At 43.4% G+C, this 20093-nt stretch overlaps 1 protein-coding gene across 1 annotated transcript in view; it reads left to right on the forward strand.

The window, feature by feature from the left end:
* The window catches only part of Atxn10 (ataxin 10), a 123281-nt gene that overhangs the window by 93777 nt on the left and 9411 nt on the right, over window positions 1-20093 (forward strand). The window contains exon 10 of the mRNA NM_133313.2: window positions 5072-5135. Coding sequence (NP_579847.1) covers window positions 5072-5135 — 64 coding nt within the window. The remainder of the gene's footprint in view (window positions 1-5071; window positions 5136-20093) is intronic.

The following is a 20093-nucleotide window of genomic DNA, read 5'->3' on the forward strand; positions in this document are numbered from 1 at the left end:
AATTTCCAGGGAGTCACAAAAATGCAGAGATTACATTTCAAGTCGAAAGACATTAACATTAAAGCATTTGTCCATGTGTGTGAGGCTTGATGAGGTTTATATAGTATCGGGCCTGGATTCCTTCCTGTGGAACAGGCCTCAGATCCAACTCTGAGGCAGCCAGTTACTCCTGTCTGTAATCTCTGCACTGTTGTACCAGTGGACATGCCTTGCATGGCAGGCCCTGGCAACACTGTGAAACCTAGTCACTAGGAAGATTTCTTCCCTGATTTCTCCATGTCCTGCAATGAAGGTGCATTGTGTCTTCAACGGTTTGGTCTTGCCTTGTAGTTCTGGTTTGCATGTAAGATCAATGGCAATGTCCTGAATTGTTTTAGGGGCCTCTGGGGTCCAGTTCATAGGGGTCCCTCAAAGGTGGTGTTCCAAACCTGGTATTGGGATTTTTACTTAACAACCCACGTCTCCTGGCAGAATCACTGTCCACCTGTGTACAGCATCTGTGTTCAAACTCCTACTTTTTAAAAATTATGCTCTTAAATAAGTTGACAAACATAGTGGGTTTCCTTAGGGAACTTTTTATGTATCCTTTGTTCTGGCTTGCCTACCCTCAGCCCACCTCCTTCCCTTCCCTCCATCTCAACAATCCGACTTTGTAAACCAGACCTGCACAATGACAACACCAATTGACAAGGCAGCTTGGATAAGGGGAATCTGGTGGGATGAAAACCCAAAGATTGCTGATTGCTGAGAGAGAGAGAGAGAGAGAGAGAGAGAGAGAGAGAGAGAGAGAGAGAGAGAGAGAATATGAATATATGAATATATGAATATATGGATGAACATATTTAACTGTTCTCCATAGAGGAGTTTCCTAATGGTTATCCAGTGCCAAGTGGTCAGCCCTGAAATTATGTGCACGCAAGCAACACTGAACAGATCCAGCAGGTTGCATGTATATGTTTACTGTGAGTGTGGTGTGTGTCAAACAGTAATAAAGAGTAAGAGGCCATGAACTTGAGACAGAGCAGGACAAGGGGTAGGGTGGGACATAGGTTGAGGAAGAAGGGGGAGTGTATAACAAGTTACAAAATCAAAGCCAAGCTAGACGACTCCTTGGTTGGCATTATCAGTCTTGGGCTTTGTTTATTTTCCTTCCTCTGCTGCTTCTGTCTCCTTAGTGAGCTTTGAAGAGCTTCTTACACCACTGTGGCTCCTCACGGGTTCCCTGAGCATCTCTTATCCTTAGAGGTATCATCAGATTAACTTTTCCTGCATCAGTACTCTGGAGCACACAGTGTTTACACATTTTCCTGTTGTTATCATCTACCTAAACATTGTTACTGGAGTGTTCATGGCAGACCTCTGATACAGCTTCTTTCAGTTTAATGGTTTTCCAGGAGTCAGAGAAACCACAGGTAGGGCTGAGCTTGAGTGGTACGTTTCTCTGCAGCCTGAGATGAATTTGAACATGTCAGCAAGGTCATTACCCTGTCTGCAGCATGAGCTGTGCTGTGTTTTCAGTGTTTGAAGAAGCTGCCTGATCCGGATGCAGGCCGCCGCATTGTGGAAACTATTCAGTCTCGCTAATGTCACAGGATTGGGGTGCGAGTGTGTAAGTGGCTTGTAAGCCCCTGTACTGCTCTGTTCCTCGGTTTAGAAGCAGCACAGCACTGGCTTCATACATTCATTGGCTAGCTTTACCTTGTCCTATTCTGTTGTAGCAGCTGTGTACAAAACACAGCTTCTTCCTTAAAGCATGGCAGAAGGTATTGTGTGAATTAGTGTGATGCTGTCTATAAACTGATTGCAACAAGTTAAAGATTATGTATACCCTCAACTCTAGAACAACCACTTGAATTAAAGAGAAAGGAAGAGTTATAGAGCCCTAGTAACTGGAAGGATCCTGGGTTGAGCTCAATTTGAACAACACAGCAAAAACTGTCTGCAGAAACCAAACACATAACAATATCTGGCAAAGAATGAAAATTTCAACAATGCCATTATAAAGCATGAAATTCTTGGGAATAAGGTATATAAATATACTCATATCTATATATGAAATTCTTAGGAATAAGAAATATATATTGCTTATATAAATATATTTCATGACCTGAAAATCAAAAAGTTACCAAGAGAAGTGAGATTTAAAGAAAAACTTCATAAGAATGTCATTTTTCTTCACTGCGTATAAGATGTTATATGGCAGTTTCTTAGACTATAACAGTTTAAATCTCATAGGTTTTTGGGTTTTTTTTTTTTAAATGAAAACTGACTTTACAGTTTATTAGGAGGGACCTATAATAGCCATTAATTGGTTGAACTTTGCCTCCTTTCTCTTTCTGTGTTGAAATGCTATATATGTCCTTATAGTCATTACAGATCTAATTAGCCAAGTTAAGATGAAGTTAAACTGGAGTAGGATGGGTCCCTAACTCGATGTGACTGGTGTCCTATACAAAGGAACGCTTTGGATACAGTCCACAGGTATAGGTCAAAACACCATGTGAAGGTCAAAACAGAGACATGCAAGCCAAAAAGGACCTGCCAGTGGCCCAGAGAAGCCTGGAGCACATTCTCTTCTACCGAGTTTAGTAGAAAGGCAACAGAACCAATCATTCTGCTGACCACATTCCCTTCAACTCCTTGCCACCAAAACAAGGAAAGAGTGGGCGTCTATATATGAGCCATTTGCTCTGTGCTGCCCTGTTTATAGCAGCACTGTCAGACTAGTGCAGCAGCCGAGGCAATTCTGAAATATTGCAAACAAAGCAATGTCCACCACCAGGCCTGGTTAAAATCTGGAGTCAGTCAGTCAGTCTGTCTGTCTGTCTGTCTGTTTGTCGGGGATAGAACCAGGAGGCTGAAGTTTGCTAGGGAAGTGCTGTGCCACTGAGTTACAGCCCCAACCCTAGTTCTTTTTAGCATGAGTTTGTGCCCTGTGAGTCTGCCGGAAGATCTGTGTTATGAATGCTCTTTTACTAAACACGGAAGTCTCATGGGAAAACTTCTGCCGCACCTTAGTATCCGGTACTCTCTTTCAAGTTTTTGTATTCACCATTCGGTTTCTAATCCATCAGAATAATCGAGGCAGTTTCGTGCCAGCCCTGTCTGTGTTCCCAAAAGATCGTGCTTTCTTGTAGGGCTTGTATGCTTTGCAGTGTTCCTCCAGCATCATTTGCTCCTGCGGGACAGAAAGGAGGCAGATAACCACTTAGCTATACTCGGTCTCGTTTCCAGGGCCCAGATGTTTGTTTAAGCCAGGCTTACTCTGTAGTAGGGCAGCATTACCATGTATAAAGAGAGTGTTGACTGAGCTTGGCTCCCCCAGAGAACTACAACCTGTGAGTCATTTATTATGGGTTTACAATCAGTTCCTAACATGTTAGGTAAAGAAACAAACAACTTCCTTCTTTATGGAGTGCTAACAGAAGAAAACTCATTAATTTCCTAATTGTTCTCCCTTGTCCCAGAGAGTCACTCTACACATGTAACTGCAGCAGAGAACCTGCACGCTGTAATAACAAATTTTGTTTTCAGGCCTCTTGAGAAGGTGTTACGTTTATGTCTTCTGTCCCAGTGAGCTTCCTAAGTCTATAATTATGTATTTGTTGTCTGTGTCTAGAATAGTCTGTGTACATTGAAAATAGTCCATGGGTTTCTATAAAAAGTTTCCCGTAGCCTTCTGTAATGCAACCCTGTGAATGGGATGTTTGCCTAGGAGCTCACAGCTTCAGGGGAGCCATGATGGTTAATAAATCTTTAGTTGACCTGTATAGCTTGCTTAAATTTCAGTATTTATCCTGTGATTTCACTTATATAAAAGAAATCTTGCCTACTTGATAGACCTTAGAATTTTACTTTTTTTTCTTTATTTTTTTTGCATTGAATAAATCTTACATAGTGTTTTATTCTTCTCTCACTGTCAAAAAGTTGGCAGCTTAGCCCCATGCAGAATGAAAGCCCATGTTTTCCCTGTTGAAAGTACCTTGGTTCCTTGGGCTTTCAGGAGTCCCCACTCCTTGCAGTCAACTAGCATCGTAGACCTCAGCCTCAGTCTATCTAGTCCATGGTTCCTGTTTTCTTTGAAGTAGACTTCTACATCTCCCATTTTATTGATGAGAAAATTGAGTCTTCCAGGTTCCATAACATGCCCAAAGTTGGGATCCTGGCCAGACTTCAGCTCCAGCTTGTGTTCAGCCCTAGTCCCCTGCTGACCCCCGACAGCCCCTGCTACTCACTGAGGGAGTCATAGACTGTTTGAGTTTTGTCAGTTCTTCTGTGTTAGAATGCTAGTCCCTTGTAACTACGTTACAAATCTGTAATATCCTACAGATATTTTTCTCAGTTTTCACTTTTCTTTTCTTTTAATGTTTGTTTCTGGACATGAGTCTTGGTTAGAAAAGCTTTTCCTTAGAAAATGGCCTGGTCTCTCTTTTGGTAGCATTTCTTTGTTCTTAAAAACTCAGATGTTTATCCTTAAAGGGCAGCACTGGAGTGCAGTCTACTTCTGCTCTTTTTAAATATGGCTGTCGAAATGCCCCAACTGTCATAAGGAAAGCTGAAAAGACTAGGTATCTCTGTGCTCCTATGTCTACTTTTTCCTTTTGTGCAGTGTGTGCACAAGTGGCTCTGCATGTGGAGACCGGTGGGCAGCTCCCAGTGTCACTCCTTGGTGTACCCATCCACCTTGTTTGGGAGACAGGGTCTCATTGATATGAAGCTCACTCATTAGGCCAGGCTGACCCTTGTATCCTCACCACTTTTGTTCTGGGGTTACAAGTGTGCATCTCTATGTCTGTTTTATGATGTTTGTTTGTTTTGGTGTGTGTGCGCCAGGGGGGTTATTTGTTTGTTTTTTTTTTAAATTAATTCTAGGATCAAACTCAGGTGTTTGTGGTTGCAAAATATGCATTTTACTGACTGCGCCATCTGTCCAACCCCTGTATGTCTGCTTTTATGTTATTTCTGGGTTGTTAACAAGTGAAACAATATTATAATAATCAGGAAGTAAGGGAGGAGAAATGGGTCTCTATTCGATGATGCTGACCTGGTTGTCCATCTTCTCTCCCATTAGGTGAATGAGCTGGATGGCATTCCTCTGATCCTGGACAGCAGCAACATCGATGACAACAACCCCTGTATCCTTGCACATGACCCGCAACCAGGTGCCATAGACCAGCTTGTCCCAGTGTCCAAGTTGGTTCAGCACATAAGATGGCTAGCTCGTAGTTAGTATAATGAGCTGGTTTCCAAGGTAACAAGGACATCTGAAGACATCACGTGTCATCCTGGCACGGCCTCTACCAACACTTTACTCTCAGCTACTCCCTGAGCTGAGAGTAGAGAAGGGTTTTCTGCATCGGTCCTTGTCTTTACCAAAGACAAAGGAGAATGTTCAGTGTCCTCTGGGGGTTCATGCTCACAGCACTCAGCAGCGGCAAATCCTTATTGTGTGTTTCCACAGGATCTTACTTTATTCTGACACACATGAAGCAGATGGTCTGTATTGAGCTATTCATCATCGTCTTGGACACATAGTGTGTGGACAGCAGGTGCTACACAGTTCACTTCTGCTGTCACCTAGTATGTACATGCATGACTCTGTATGTTTCTGTAAACCCTAGTACTCACAAATGGGAGAGAGCCTGTCAGACCTGGCTCTCTCAGACTGACTTAATCTGTTTAGTAGGACTGTCTCTGTTTACATTTATTTTCTTGTAGAAAACCTGATTTCCTTATGGCTGAAAAATTCATAAACACACACACACACACACACACACACACACACACACACACACACACACACACACACACACACCACAATCTCTTTATCATTTCTCTTGATAGACACGTAGGTCGGCCCCATCATATAGCTATTGTGACCAGTGCTGCAGTAAGCATTGATGTGCTGTTGTCTCCATTACGTATTGACTTGGAGTCCTTTAGGTCAGATGGTCACTTTGCCTTTTGTTTTCTGAGGAACCTCCACTCTGATTTCCAAACTGGGGGACTGGTTAAATTCTCACCGAAATTAAGAGGCTTTCCTTTTGCTGACATCCTCACCAGTGTCTCGTTCTGAGTGCTGTTTTCACTGGGGTGAGACGGGATCTCAGTATCCTCTGTGTGTGTGCACGTGAGTGTGTGTGTGTGTGTGTGTGTGTGTGTGTGTGTGTGTACACGTGAGTGTATGTGTGTGCACATGGATGTGTGTGTGTCTGACCGGCACCAGTGTTAATTATATGTGTACTTACCCTTCGTACTTTACCTTTGAGGATTGTCTGTTCACTTCACTAGCTCATTAAACTGGGTTGTTTGGTGTTTAGTTTTCAGAGTTCTTTGTATATTTTAGATATTAATCCTGTTGGGATGTATACCTAGGAAGTTTCCTCTCACATTTCGCAGGCCATTTCTACACTTGATGAATTATTTCCTTTGCTGGTCATATGCTTTTACTTTCATGAGCTCTTTCTGTTAACTGTTGGCATTATTTCCTGAACAACTGGAGTCCATGACAGAACCTTCCCATCTCTAGCCCCATGCTCCTCTGCTTGGGTAGTCCAGGACCACTAAGACCCCTTCCCATTCTCTGGATGTGGTTCTGTTCTGTATTTGGAACCTCATAAAGTATATTTCTTGGGCCAACAAAATGGATCAGCAGGTAAGGATGCTTGCTGCCAATCTTGACCAACACTCACAATTTGTCCTCTGACCTCTACACATGCCATGGCACATATGCAAATGCACACATATGAGTATTTTTAAAAAAAGGTGATGAAGAATTGAGTCTTCTTGTCCAATGTCAGTATTTGTTTAGCTCTGTGCACGTGTGTCTCTTGTTCCCTGTCCTTACTCACATCTGCCCGTCTACCTGGCCTTCTCCTTCTACACCTTTTAGAATTTCCTTTAATATGCCTTCATTGTTGGAGGACGATCTAAGTCTGTTGGAAAATGCTTTTCTTGGGCTGGTGAGATGCTCACAGTGTTTGAAGCACTTGCCATGCAAGGCACACGCCCCAGAACCCATGGACAAGAGGAGGAGAGAGCTGGCCTGCACAGCTGCCCTCTGACCACCAATGCGTATCCTAATACAGATGCATACACAATTTTTAAGGTGGTTTTTTTTTTTTCCGTCCAGAAAACCTTTCTCTTTGGCCTCTAACTCGTCCATCTTTGTGCTAAAATGTGAGGTATTGCCTGTATTTTGTCAGGCTAGCCGCAAGGCCTTGACTTCATTGTTTCCATATTTACGTATTCATTTCTCCCTTTCCCACATCATTTCCACGCTTAGCTATGTCTGATGTGTCCTCCATGCTCTTGACCCTGCTGTTGAGTCAGTGGGTATTCCAGACGTGTGTGTGTGTGTGTGTGTGTGTGTGTATACACATCTACCACAGGGGTCGGTCGTTCTTTAGTGCCATCTGCCTTGTTTCTGAGTCAGGGTCTCACGGGGAGCTTGCCAGTCAGGTTAGGCTGATTACCTAAGGAGCCCGAGTATCATCCTGTCTCTAACTCCCCTGTGCCAGGATTACAAGAGGGTGCCACTCATCTGACATTTATCGTGGGGATTGAGGACCTAACCTGGGCCTTATGTTTACACAGCACACACTTAATGGACTGGGGATTTTGCTAGTCCCCAAGCCTACCTATTTTTTAAATTTGGAAACAACTTTTTAATTTTCGTTTTAGGTTTTTCTTTTTTGTCATTTCTAGGGCATGGAGCCCATTTCACCTGGAACAGAACATGTGTGTGTGACCATCTTGCATTCAAGTTGTCTCTTTGTTCTCTTTCTGTCTGCTGCCCTCCCTGCTTTTACTCTGTCAGGTGTCCCATCTGTTAACGTTGTCTGTTTCCTGTTAGCATTAGGCTTTTATAAAATATCTATTTAATGTTATCTTTATATGTATAGGAGGAGGCATGTTACCACATGTGTGCACATGCCCCTGGAGGGCAGACTGGGGTGTTGCAGCCCTGGGACTGGGGGTACAAGTGATTCTGAGCTGCCCACTGTGAGTGCTGGGAACCAAACTCAGGTCCTCAGCAAGGGCAACAGTGCTCTTACCTGCTGGCCCATCTCTCCAGCCCTGGCTTCTGAAAGTGTTTCCATGTGTGCATTTGTGCCTTTAAAGCTTTTTTAGTAAACTTCAGAATGGGTCAGTGATAGCGGAGTATATTATACATTTCATATGTTAATGACATATTTCCAACGTATTGCCAAGTTTAATAGATACTTTGATCTATATGTATGTGATTTCATAATTATTAAGATGTATCTTGTTTTGATTTGTGTCCGTTGGGGGGACAGTATATACATGTACGTACAGGTGTCCCCAGAGGCCGGAAGTCAGTGTTTGAATGCCTCTGAAGCTGAAATTACAGGTTGTTGTGAGCTGTGTCCAAAGGTGGCTTTGGGAAGCAAACCTCTGTGTTCTGGAAGAACAACAAGGTTTCTTACCTACTGAGCCATCTTTCCAGCCCTGTGATTTGATACTTTACCAGAATTAATCATGTCCTGGGTGTACTGCCTTTCTTGTTTTTCTCCTCCTGTCTCCTTCTTTCAGTGGCTCTTTGTCTCCTCTGTTGCTGCCTTTTCTGTAACTCGAATGTGTGATGTACCTAGGCTTTCTGGTGCCTAGAACTCTTCTACTGCCTCTGGCAGTGTTTACTGAGGCAAGACTCCTCTGTGGAGGTTGTTGGTACTATCTAGACAAAGATGGGCAGTGGCCTGGCTCAGCTGTATCAGTCAGTGCTGTGCTGAGTGGTGTCATGGTTTTCACTGCTGCCAGTGAACACTTCAGGGTAAATGTTTTGCTAATCAGCAACTCCCTCCCACCTTCCTAAGTTAGCAGGTCGGAATTAAATCGAACACTGACCAATCTTCCCAGTCAGAGACCAAGCTGTCACTTACAAACTCCCACTCTCATTCATAAGCCTCTTTTTACTTTATTTGTTTACTTGCTCCTTTGTTTTGTTTTTTCAAGACAGGGTTTCTCTCTGTAGCTCTGGCTGTCCTGGAACTCCATCTGTAGACCAGGCTGGCCTCGTACTCAGAGAGCCACCTGCCTCTGCCTTCTGAGCGCTGGGATTAAAGATGTGTGCCATCACTGCCTGGCTGAGCTTCCTTTTTAATTCTTCCTACATAAAGTCTTACCATGTCTGGATTCTTTTTTTTTTTTTTCCTTCTTCTTCTTTTTTTTTGGAGCTGGGTACTGAACCCAGGGCCTTGCGCTTGCTAGCCAAGCGCTCTACCACTGAGCTAAATCCCCAACCCCACCATGTCTGGATTCTTAACATTTATTTATTTTTATTAATGAGGAGGCGGCAGACCAAGAAAAAATCAGAGCGGCCACGAAAAAAAAAATTCCCAAGGGTTTTTCAATTGTTATTGAATCTTTATCCTAGGCTTAGCAATAATTTTGAATGTTTGGTTTAACCTGTTTCTTCCATTCACCCTAACCAAGCTTTTAATGAAGCTTTAGATATCTCCCTCTCTCCCCTTCTGTATTCCTCTCCCTCTCTGCCTCCTCCCTGCACAAAGACCTTCATCTCCCTCCCTCCCTCCTTCCCTCCCTCCTTCCCTCCCTCCCTCATTCTGTATATGTGTGTCCGTCTGCCTAAGGGGGAGGGGTCACTATTTGGATGAACACCACCGTTTTCTTCCCCTGGATAAACTGGTTATACTGGTTATAGTGGGGGTTTCTCCTGGTGTCCTTGAACATTTTCTAAGCATTTTGGTGGGGCCTGAGATTATTGTAGATGTCCATTCTTTTCCATGTGAAATCAGTAGACATCACTGTAAAAGGCTTCTGCTTCCTTGGTCACTTGCAGATGGGAAGGCCAGGCTGGTGTAACCGAGCTGAGCTGGGGTTGGGCTGAGGCAGGAAGGTTTTTTTGTTCTGTTTGGAAGCAGCTTATGCAACTAACAGGGATTTCCACTGGCAGGGGAAAGCCATGGCCCAGAGGGGCGCCTAACCCTGCCAGCCTGCCCTGGGGTACTCCTGGGTCAGGGATGTGAGCCCAGCTAGCTCCCAGCTGTTCGTCGCCCCCACTCCCTCTTGGGTCACCCACAGTAATGACAGAGTAGCTGGTGCCATTGGAAAATTCCAGCTCCACTACCGCAGAGTCAATTTCTCATTTGTCAGTTTACTGTGGCAAGTGGGATTTTTTTTTGTTGTTGTTCCCAAATAGAAACAGCTGAACTTTATTTGAAATGTTTTTCTTTTCGTTCTTTTTTGATCTATGTTTTGATCGGTAGTCCTTGATGTGGGTTTTTTTCATACATTGTTTTTATTGGGGGGATTGGGTGGGGCAGGGATAGAAAGAGAGCCTAAGCTGGGTTGTTATGTGTATTTTATGATTTTCCCTTCCCCTCTTTATCTCCATATCTAAATCCCCCACCCCCATGTTAAAAGACTACATTTGTGTGTGTGTGTGTGTGTGTGTGTGTGTGTGTGTGTGTCGCACTTACATGGAGAAATGCCTTTGCAGAAATGACAGCATGTGACCCTGTGCTGAGGAAACAGGGCAGAGTGGCAGGTGCGTCTGCTCCAGGTCCAAACAGACATGGACTTGCTTTCTGTTACTTCTTCACACCCAGGTCCCTCAGTAACTCTGCGGACCCTACTGCTCCCTCCTGGGTTGTAGAGACTGGGATCTCATTGTGTTTATGAAGCATCCTGAATAACCCCACATGGCTCCGTGACCAAGTGTTCTTTTGTACATCTCCTATTGTGTCTTAGTCAGCATGAGAAAGGCAGACTTTCATCTGCGGTCGCTGTAATCAGTGCTAATCCTTCAGACTCACATCCGGAGCAAAACGGAGAGTGCAGAAATATTGCCATGACCCTTCATTCCGCTAATGGGAAGTGAGGTGGGGCTGCAGAATGCTCTAGGCCTCTCTCCTGCACCATTCAGTAGTGTTAATTCAAGGGGAGCCATAGCCTTCACTGTGAGCAGGACTGTAGAGCTCCTAGGAAGAGTCATGGGGGGATATGATTGCTATACTGAGGGAGACAGTGTTCCCTAAACAAGATACCACACTCCCAGTTGGGGGCACTCACTATCAATGAAAGGCTGAAATATTATCTGCCTATTGACTTTGGACTGATATAATGTGACAAGTATTCTATAAAACAGCCAAGGAAAAGGTAATTCAGTTTTCAAAAATAGGCAAAAGACTTAGCATGTCACTTTCAGGACAGAAAGGGAGGGAGCGAGGGAAGGAGGGAGGGAGGGAGGGAGGGAGGGAGAGAGAGAGAGAGAGAGAGAGAGAGAGAGAGAGAGAGAGAGAGAGAGAATATGCCCATTAAAGAGAGCTTTGCAGTAAGAAGTCTGTCCACCACCATCCCAGCGTCTGTCAAAGCAAAGGGACATTCATACAGCAGCCCGAGCTTTACTGCATTGCTGTGGGGTGTAATTCGTTAGCATTGGCCAACACTGGTGAACATACACCTGTTCTGTGAGTCTGCACTGTACATCTGAGTGGATCTCCAGTATGTGCCTGTGCCTCTTAGCAGCTATGTACTGGAACAGTATTATTCCTAAGTATTCTCAGGTTGTAGTAAACTAGGTGTTTATCAACAGTTAAGTAAAAAACCAAACAAGAAACCGCTGTGCTTGTGCCTGTCATGGAACACAGTCAAGGAGAATAGACTGGGGGGTTGGGAATTTAGTTCAGTGGTAGAGCACTTGCCTAGTAAGCACAAGGCCCTGGGTTCAGTTCTCAGCTCTGAAAAAAAAAAAAAGAAAAGAAAAAGAAGGGAGAATAGACTGCTGTGTGCAGGAGACGGATTATCTCATTAGCGTAATGCTGAGCCATAGAAACGGGGCAGAAGGCACCTGTGCTATATGGTTCCTCTGGTAGTCGACAAGAAGCTGTGTGTTAGAACCCACATGGGACTTCTGAGGTACTAGCCATGTTCTAAATTGTAGTGAGGAGTATATAGATACATGCATATGAAAAAAGTGATCAGTGTGTACATCGTAGATGTTAGCATCTGTTGCACCTCATACTGAAACATTTTAATCATTCACTGCATGCTTTCCGTTTGCCACATCCTGCCTATCCATTGTGTTGCACAGTTTGCTTAAGAGTTGGGAATGATTGTTTAGGTTTTACAGATCAGGGAAGTTGAGGTTGCAATCAGAACCTCCCACTTCATGTGTGTTGGGGCCAGGTCAAGCTCAGGTCTGTCTGACTCCATGGTTAAATCTTTCATCCTATTTAAAAAGTCTAGAGAGAGAGCCCTCTCTCTGCTTGGATGCTATGCTTCTTACAACAGTGTTTTGAGGAAGAGATGGGTGCAGCTGTGCTGTGTTAATCCTGGTGACATGCATGCACTACATAGCAATCACTTGGTAAAACTTGCCGTGCTGTCTGGTCCACAGAAATGCGGTCAGCAACTGGGTGCTAGTTGGTAGCGATCTTGGGATGTACTTCCAGCCCCGTCACCCTTTAAGACTTGAGTAGTATAGGTCTTCTTTCTCCAGGAATTGCTCCATCATTACCCTCCACCAGGTGAGTGCCTCAGTTTACTCTCATGGTCCCTAAACAGCTCACATAAAACACCTTCATCAGTTGATCCTTTCTGCTAGAAACCCATCCCAGGTGTCTCTGGGGTCCTGTATCCTGAAGGGTATCCCTTAGCTCTGACCAAAATGTGTCTCACAGCACCTTTCTGTTTGTAAATCTGAACTAATATGTGAGAGAAGCCTTTCAAAAAGTGAGAAAACCTGTGTGCAGGGATGGTTTCTGCAGAACTCGACAGTTTTTAACTAGTCTTCTGTGCATTTTGAAACCCTGCTTTGGGAAACTGGAACTATAGTACCATTTATTTAGCTTCTTCCCCGTGGCTGTGATGAAATGCTCTGACAAAAGCAGCTAAAGAGAGACGGTATCCTTTTAGCTCACAGTTCACAGAGCAGTCTGACCTGGTGAGGAGGTCCAGGCAGAGAGAGCTTGAAACAGCTGTCACCTTGTACCCAGTCAGCCAGCAGGAAGCCATGTGTGCTCCTGCTCAGCTTCCTTTCTGAACTCTGTCTGCATTCTAGCCAGGGACTGAACCACCTACCCCAATTAACCTAATCAAGGCAATCGCTTCCTGGCATGCAGTCAGGGCCAGTCTCTCAGGTGATTCTAGATTTTGTCAGGGTGACAGTTAGACTTAACCACTGCAGCCCTACCTTGGTAAATTTGAAAATTCAAATAAGCAGTGGAGTGTGTTTTTCTATTGTGAGGAACCCAGATAGTAACCTGACCAGTCAGCACCAGAGAGAGGTGATTGAAGGGAAAGTCCTCTAGGTTTGTAAAGGCCTCTCAGAGCCCTGCAGCCGGGATCTGTGGGTGTGTTCACCAGTGAGTGGATAATCTCACGTGGCTTCCTGCTCCCATGCTTCACTGTACCCAGCCTCAGGGGACATCTCCAGGGACACTGCTAATGGCTAGAGTGCCGTGTGTTTCCTGCTCTGGAGAAGCACTCTCATGACTGTTTGTTTGCAGTAAGTAGTAAGCAGCTGACAGCACACAGTCCCTGTTCCATTGTTGAGCTGACATTAAAAACCAGACTCTTAATAGTACTGCTTTTCGGGTTGGGGATTTAGCTCAGTGGTAGAGCGCTTGCCTAGGAAGCGCAAGGCCCTGGGTTCGGTCCCCAGCTCCGAAAAAAAAAAAAAAAAATAGTACTGCTTTTCTTTAAACCTCTACATGTTTTTTTTTCTACAAATCAGTTTTTATTAAAGGTGTAAAGTCTCACTGGGCATGGTGGCACACACCTTTGTTCTCAGCTCTTGGGAGGCAAAGACAGGCAGACCTCTCTCTGAGTTTGAGGCTGACCTGATCTACAATGTGGGTTCCAGATCAGCCAGTGCCACACACCAACAAAGAAGTGTAAATTCTCTTTCCCTAACCTACTGTGAAGAAATAATCTGCAAATCAAACTTTTCTGTCTACCAAAAGCTAATGAGTGTCCACATGGAAAGTGAGAACACAGAAGAGCAGAAGCTCCTCCTGGGAAGACAGTGAGCAAAAATTAGGCCTGTCTGGGAGCACACGGGTGACCCCCAGTGTGTACCCCCTGCTTTCAACACCCCCCCAACATTGCAGATTACGACCATGTAGATGGAAAGTAAGCATTGTATTGTATAGCGTTCCTCTTGATCTGCTACTGGCTCCCAGAACAGGAACTTAGAATCCAGAGGACGTGAACATGCTGACGTGTGTGCTCGTTCAGAAAAGGAGGCCGCCTTTCCTTACACAGTTGTTTTGCAAGTGACCAAACTCATTTAACGTAAGTCCGTACAGTCGGTGTAGTGTTCCAACACTGTGTTCGCCCCTCATTTTATCTTTCCGTGTGGAGCCCTTATTTTCTTGCACTGCTTCAGTCACTCAAAGGTTTTTGTAGTGTGCAGACTGTGTACATCCTGGCCTGTCTTTGGCGTGGCAGTAAGTGTTATGCACAGAGGCACAATGGGCACATTCCTACTTAGCCTGCCAACCCTTTCTCTGGGGTGCAGGAGTGAACCAACCTTTGTTATATCTGGCTTCTCCTCCCCACAGGGTCCCCAGGCTGATTCTCACTTCTGTCGAATGCCAGTCTGTCTGTTGTTAGGGAGCATGCTCAGTCTATAGATGACAGCGTCTCACCATCCTTTAACCTGCCCAGAGGTGACAATGATCTGAGGACACAATTGTGTTTGTGGAGGAAGCACTGTGTAAGTGAGACAGAAGCCACTTGCTTGTATGTCCTGTATCCACCAAGTGCAAAGCTGTCTGGCCTTTGATACATACAACTCCTACTGTTATCCCTAAAAACTACCTAGGTCTGCTTTAAAGAACAAAATTTAGAACCAATGAGCTTTTTTCAGGCCTGCCAGACGGCTCATTGATAAAGACACTTGCCACCAAGTCTAGTGGTGTGAAAGTCATCCCTGGAACCAACATGGCAGAAGAAAACGAACACCTCTAGATTGTCCTCTGAAGTATGCACGCGCACACACAGACACAAAGAAAATGCTCTCTCTCGGTTTTTGAAACAGGTTCTCACGGCATCATCCTGGGGGTTGGGATCTTTTATGTGGGGCAGTCTGGCCTCAAACTCGCACACAGATCTGCCTACATTTGCCTCTCAAGTTCTGGAACCAAAGGCTCCTGTCACTATACCTGGCTAACAAGTGTTTTGGGCTTGTTTCATTTTTACGAACGTTTTTCTAAATTATATAGTCAGTATCCTGATGCATATCTGCACATTTCCCAGTTTCTCTACAGTGCAAAGAACACAGTGTGGTAGAGCAAGTTTTTTTTAAAGATTTATTTATTATAAATGTACACTGTAGCGGTCTTCAGACACAGCAGAGGAGAGCATCAGATCTCAGATCTCATTTCAGATGGTTGCGAGCCACCATGTGGTTGCTAGGATTTGAACTCAGGACCTCTGGAAGAGCAGTCGGTGCTCTTAAACCATTAAGCCATCTCTCCAACCCCTTAGAGCAAGTTTTTTAAGCCTCAGCTTTGTACTTTATAACTTTTATAACCAATAACACAAGTAGCAAGGCTGAAATGCCCTGGACAATGGCTGCCTTCAGTCACTGCGTCTGAGGAGCTGTTCTCTGGCACACACCTTTGCATCCTGTGTGATAAGGTTCACTGGGCCTTTCTCCATGCGACTCCACAAAAGCAGTGCTGCAGGTGCTGCATCCCTCTGAAGTAGTGCCCTGGGTCCTAGTCATCCAGAGGTGAAGCTCTGCCTTCAGACAAGCTGCAGAATCCAAGCTAGAGGGGTGTGGCCGCTGATGGACGCAGTCCAGAGAAGTTCCCCGCAGGCTTCGTCGCGTAAGAGCCATAATACTTAGATATCAGTTTCCCTACAGAGTTACTATTTTTTTCTCTTCTTGCATTAGCTTCCTGCATTTCAAACAAAGCTGACTGGATATGTTTAGGAAATGAATAACATGAAAATTGCTATTCTTAGATACCATTGCCATGAGAAACATGTTCTGGTAACCCTGAGTAATGGCCAGGATCTTTGTCTAAACTGACTTTAGCAGTAACAGGGGGCTCTGGACAACACATTGACGAACCATGGCCATTCAAAACTGTTAAATAGTAACTCACTGCCTTTTTATTTTTAAGGTCATCATTCTTAACAGGAAGTGTCACATTCTCTGTGCAGTTGTTATTCTAGGGCCAATGCATTAAAAGAGAAAATTTTACCTTGTTTGATCCTGTAAAGGGTTGAACATTCTCCTAGATTTCATTGAGCTGGCATTCATTAATTCCTTGTGACCAAATCACAGAAGCCAAGCCCTTAGACTTCTGAGTTGGGGAAGAAAGGCAGAAAACAGAAAGGGTGAGGGAGACCAATAGAGCAGTGTGGCAGCAGAGGAGAGGGACTGAGGGGATAAAGATTGAAATAATGGCTGAAAACATCCCATGTTGAATGAGAAAGACAAGAACATCTAAAAACTCGTTAACCTTTTCAATATAAAGTCCTTGCAGTTCAAGCATGAGGGACTGAGCTTGGATCCCCAGTCCCATATAAAAAGCCAGTTGCCTAAAATCCCTTTACAGGGAGACAAAGACCAGAGGATTCCTAGTGCTGGGTGCTCTAGCTGAATCTGCAAATCCAGGTTCAGTAAGGTGGAGTGCAACAGGAAGGTACCCTGTGTTGACGCTGGCTTCTGTGTGTACATATATGTGTACAAACATAGACTACACCCAAGCACAAAGAACAATTTTCAGTAGATTCATGATTGGATGTATTATAATAACACTTTTACAAAAACAACAGAGACTTTTAGAAGAAGCAGGAGGAGACTGTCTTGTCACCTGTAAGAACAGTCAACAAAAATTATTTGAAATTTTTTATCAGAAATCTTCAAAGTTATTCTTGAGGTGATGAGTTCATTGTGTGGAGGGACAGAGAAGATTACAGCCCTACCATCCAGAAGTACCTTGAAAGTCTTCAGAGCATGAGAAATTAAAATATTCCCAGAGAAATAAACTAAAGGAGTTTGTTCCTCGTTGCCTGACCTTGTCAACCTGTAGAATGAGGTTAGAGAGTACTTCTAGATGGAGCCTAGAAACCTCCACTTTCTCTTGTTTGATAAAACTTGTACCCAAAAGCAGCATTGGGAGGAAAGCTTATTTTGTTTATCCTTCCAGTTAGGGACCATTTTTGAAGGAAGCCCAGGCAGAAACTGAAGCAGAAGCTTTGGGGGACAGCTTACTGGCTTGCTCCTCATTGCTTGTCCAACTCGGACTGCCTGCCTAGAAATAACACCTGCCCTCAGTGGCCTGCACCCTCCCACATCAGTCAAGAAAATGTCACACAGACTTGCCCACAGGCCAGTCTTATGGAGGCATCGTCTCAGTTGAAATGCCCTCTTCCCACATGAGCCTGGTTTGTGTTGAGTTGATAACAACAAACAAACAAACAAATAAATAGCTAGCACACTGTGAAGGAATTAATTGATAAAGGTAAATCTTTCAGGTTTCACGACAGTAGTTTTGTTTTCTACATAATTTAAGACACTAATACATTTAAGAGAATTACTAGTGTATTGAGAGCCATACAATGTGGAAAGGGTTTTTTTTTGGTTGTTGTTGTTGGTTTTTGTTTTTTGGTTTTTTTTTTTTTTTTTTTTTGCAGTAAAACTAAGTCAGTTGCAGTTGTAAAAGAATAGCTTTTTAAAAGTATATCACTTAAACCATTATAAACCAATATTTTTACCTTAGAATGTTAAAAAAAATCATACCCACAAATCTAAAGTATAAAATATACACAAAGAAAATAAAAAGAAATTCAAATTTTTCACCATAAAAATGAACTATACATAAAAGAACTAATGGCTAAGAAAGTCATAAACCTTACAGGAAACAGTAAAATGATATAATTGAATCCTTCCTTATTCATAACTACTTAAATATGAATGAGTCTCTTGTCAAGAGACTATTTCACTCAGTGGGTGAAATGTGGTGCAGTTACACTGTCTATAAGAGACTGTTTAGATTCAGAGGCAAACAAGGTTAAAAGCATGGATAAAAAATGAGTAAGCAAACAATTAATGAGAACTATGGTGGCTTACATCAGACAAAAGGCACTCACAGAAGGCTGTGAAGGACAAGATACATTGTAACAAAAATACAGCACAGCAAGAAAAGACACAAAATATAAAGTGACTGCGTAGGGAAAGCCACTTGCCACCAAACTTGAAGACCTGAGTTTATTTATTCCCTGAGATTCCTTTGGTATATGGAAAGACCCAACTCCAGCAAGTTGTCTTCTGACCTCCACACATGTGTGCACCCACACACATGCTAAAATAAATATAAAATGTTACAGATGGATATAAATATTTATATACCAAAAGCACATTAAAGTATGTGAATCAAGAACTGACAATCCTAATGAAAAAGCAAACAAGGTTTTTTCTTTTTTTTTTTTTTTTTTTTTTTTTTTGTTCTTTTTTTCGGAGCTGGGGACCGAACCCAGGGCCTTGCGCTTCCTAGGTAAGTGCTCTACCACTGAGCTAAATCCCCAGCCCCACAAGGTTTTTTCTTAATGGTTGTCTATTTCAGTGCCTGGCTCTGAGTAGTAGGTAGAATAGTCTGTCAGAAAATGAGGAAGCACAGAGAATTTGAATGATGTTCTATACCAACTGCATCTACAGTGTGTACAGATTGTAATGCATCCTTTATTTTCCCCAGATGCTTCTTGCAGCATTTTCCAGGGTAGACCCAGTAACATAGCATAAATTAACTCTCAGATTTTAAAAGATAATTAACACACACAGCTTTCATACCTGGATGAAGTCAGGTGACAAAAATAAAGTCCTAAGTTGGCTCTTTAAGCTGGGCAGTCTGTACCTACATGGACTATGAAAAGGGAGGAAAAACCTCAAATTACTAAAATCAGAAATGAGTTAAGAGTTTGTTTCTGAAATTCAGGGATGGTGCAACCTAAATTGGTCATATTGACAAATTACATTAACAGAACAAGTGAAAAGAATGTATGTCCAGTTCTCTCAGTGCAGATAAGGCATTCACCACCTTTGATATAAAAACCATCCCGCAAGCTAACATGCATTGTAGCTACCCCAACATAATAAAAACGGTGTACGAAGGTCATGGCATGCATCCCCTTCATTGCAGAAGACTGAACCCCTTTCCTGTAAGACAAGAGCAAAGCAAGGATGGCTCTCCCCCCACTTCTTGTGGGACATAGTTGCAGAACTTCTAGCCAATGCTACTAGGCTGGAAAGAATGAAGGGCATCCATGTTGGAAAGGAAGAAATGAACTGTCTGTCCAGTTGATTAGCTGCACATATAGAACACCCTTAAGGGTTCTAGACAACACTGTCGCAACTAATAATGATTCCACAAAATACTTACATATAGGCTCAGTGCATTAAAAACAGTTGCATTTCTTTATACTAGTGAACCTTGTGAAAAAGAAGCTGTTCCAATTACAGCATCATCATAAAGGAGAGAGAAATTACTTCAACCAAGCATGTGGCGAACTTACACGACAAAGGTGTTCTTGAAAGGAAGGTAATGTGTGAGGACATGGAAGCACACTCACACGTGCATGAACTGAAAGTCTTAATATTTCTCTCAGTGATTCCCAAATAGTAGTCAATCTTTAGATTTAGTGCAGCTCGCAGGAAGACCTGTTCTGAAGTTCATAGGATCTGGGGAACCATCAGGAATACTGTGCTGGAGTCCTCATGCTCCCCAATTATCCACCTGAGCCTCTTATGAAGATGAGCGTAAAGAAAGACATGAACTAATACAGTAGAATTCAGACCCAGAGATAAACCCTTGGTTATATGGTCACATAATTTTTGGCAAGGATGCCACAACTTTCCCATTGGAAATTTTCACTGTATTCAGCAAATAGTGCAAACAAAACACTCTTACAGAAATGGGGAATCTGAAGAGCTGGTGCAGGAGAATCACTTGAACCCAGAACTTGGAGTTCCTCCTGGATAGCAGCATGAGACCCATTGCAAAAAAAAAAAAAAAGGAGCTCAAGAAGAATGTTGAGTGTGGCCCTTGCCTGTACTATACACCACAGAGCTAAAGACTGGATGCAGCCTAGGT

This window comes from Rattus norvegicus, chromosome 7, assembly GCF_021556685.1.
Source record: "Rattus norvegicus strain SHRSP/BbbUtx chromosome 7, alternate assembly SHRSP_T2T, whole genome shotgun sequence".
In the NCBI taxonomy this organism is placed as follows: Eukaryota; Metazoa; Chordata; class Mammalia; order Rodentia; family Muridae; genus Rattus; species Rattus norvegicus.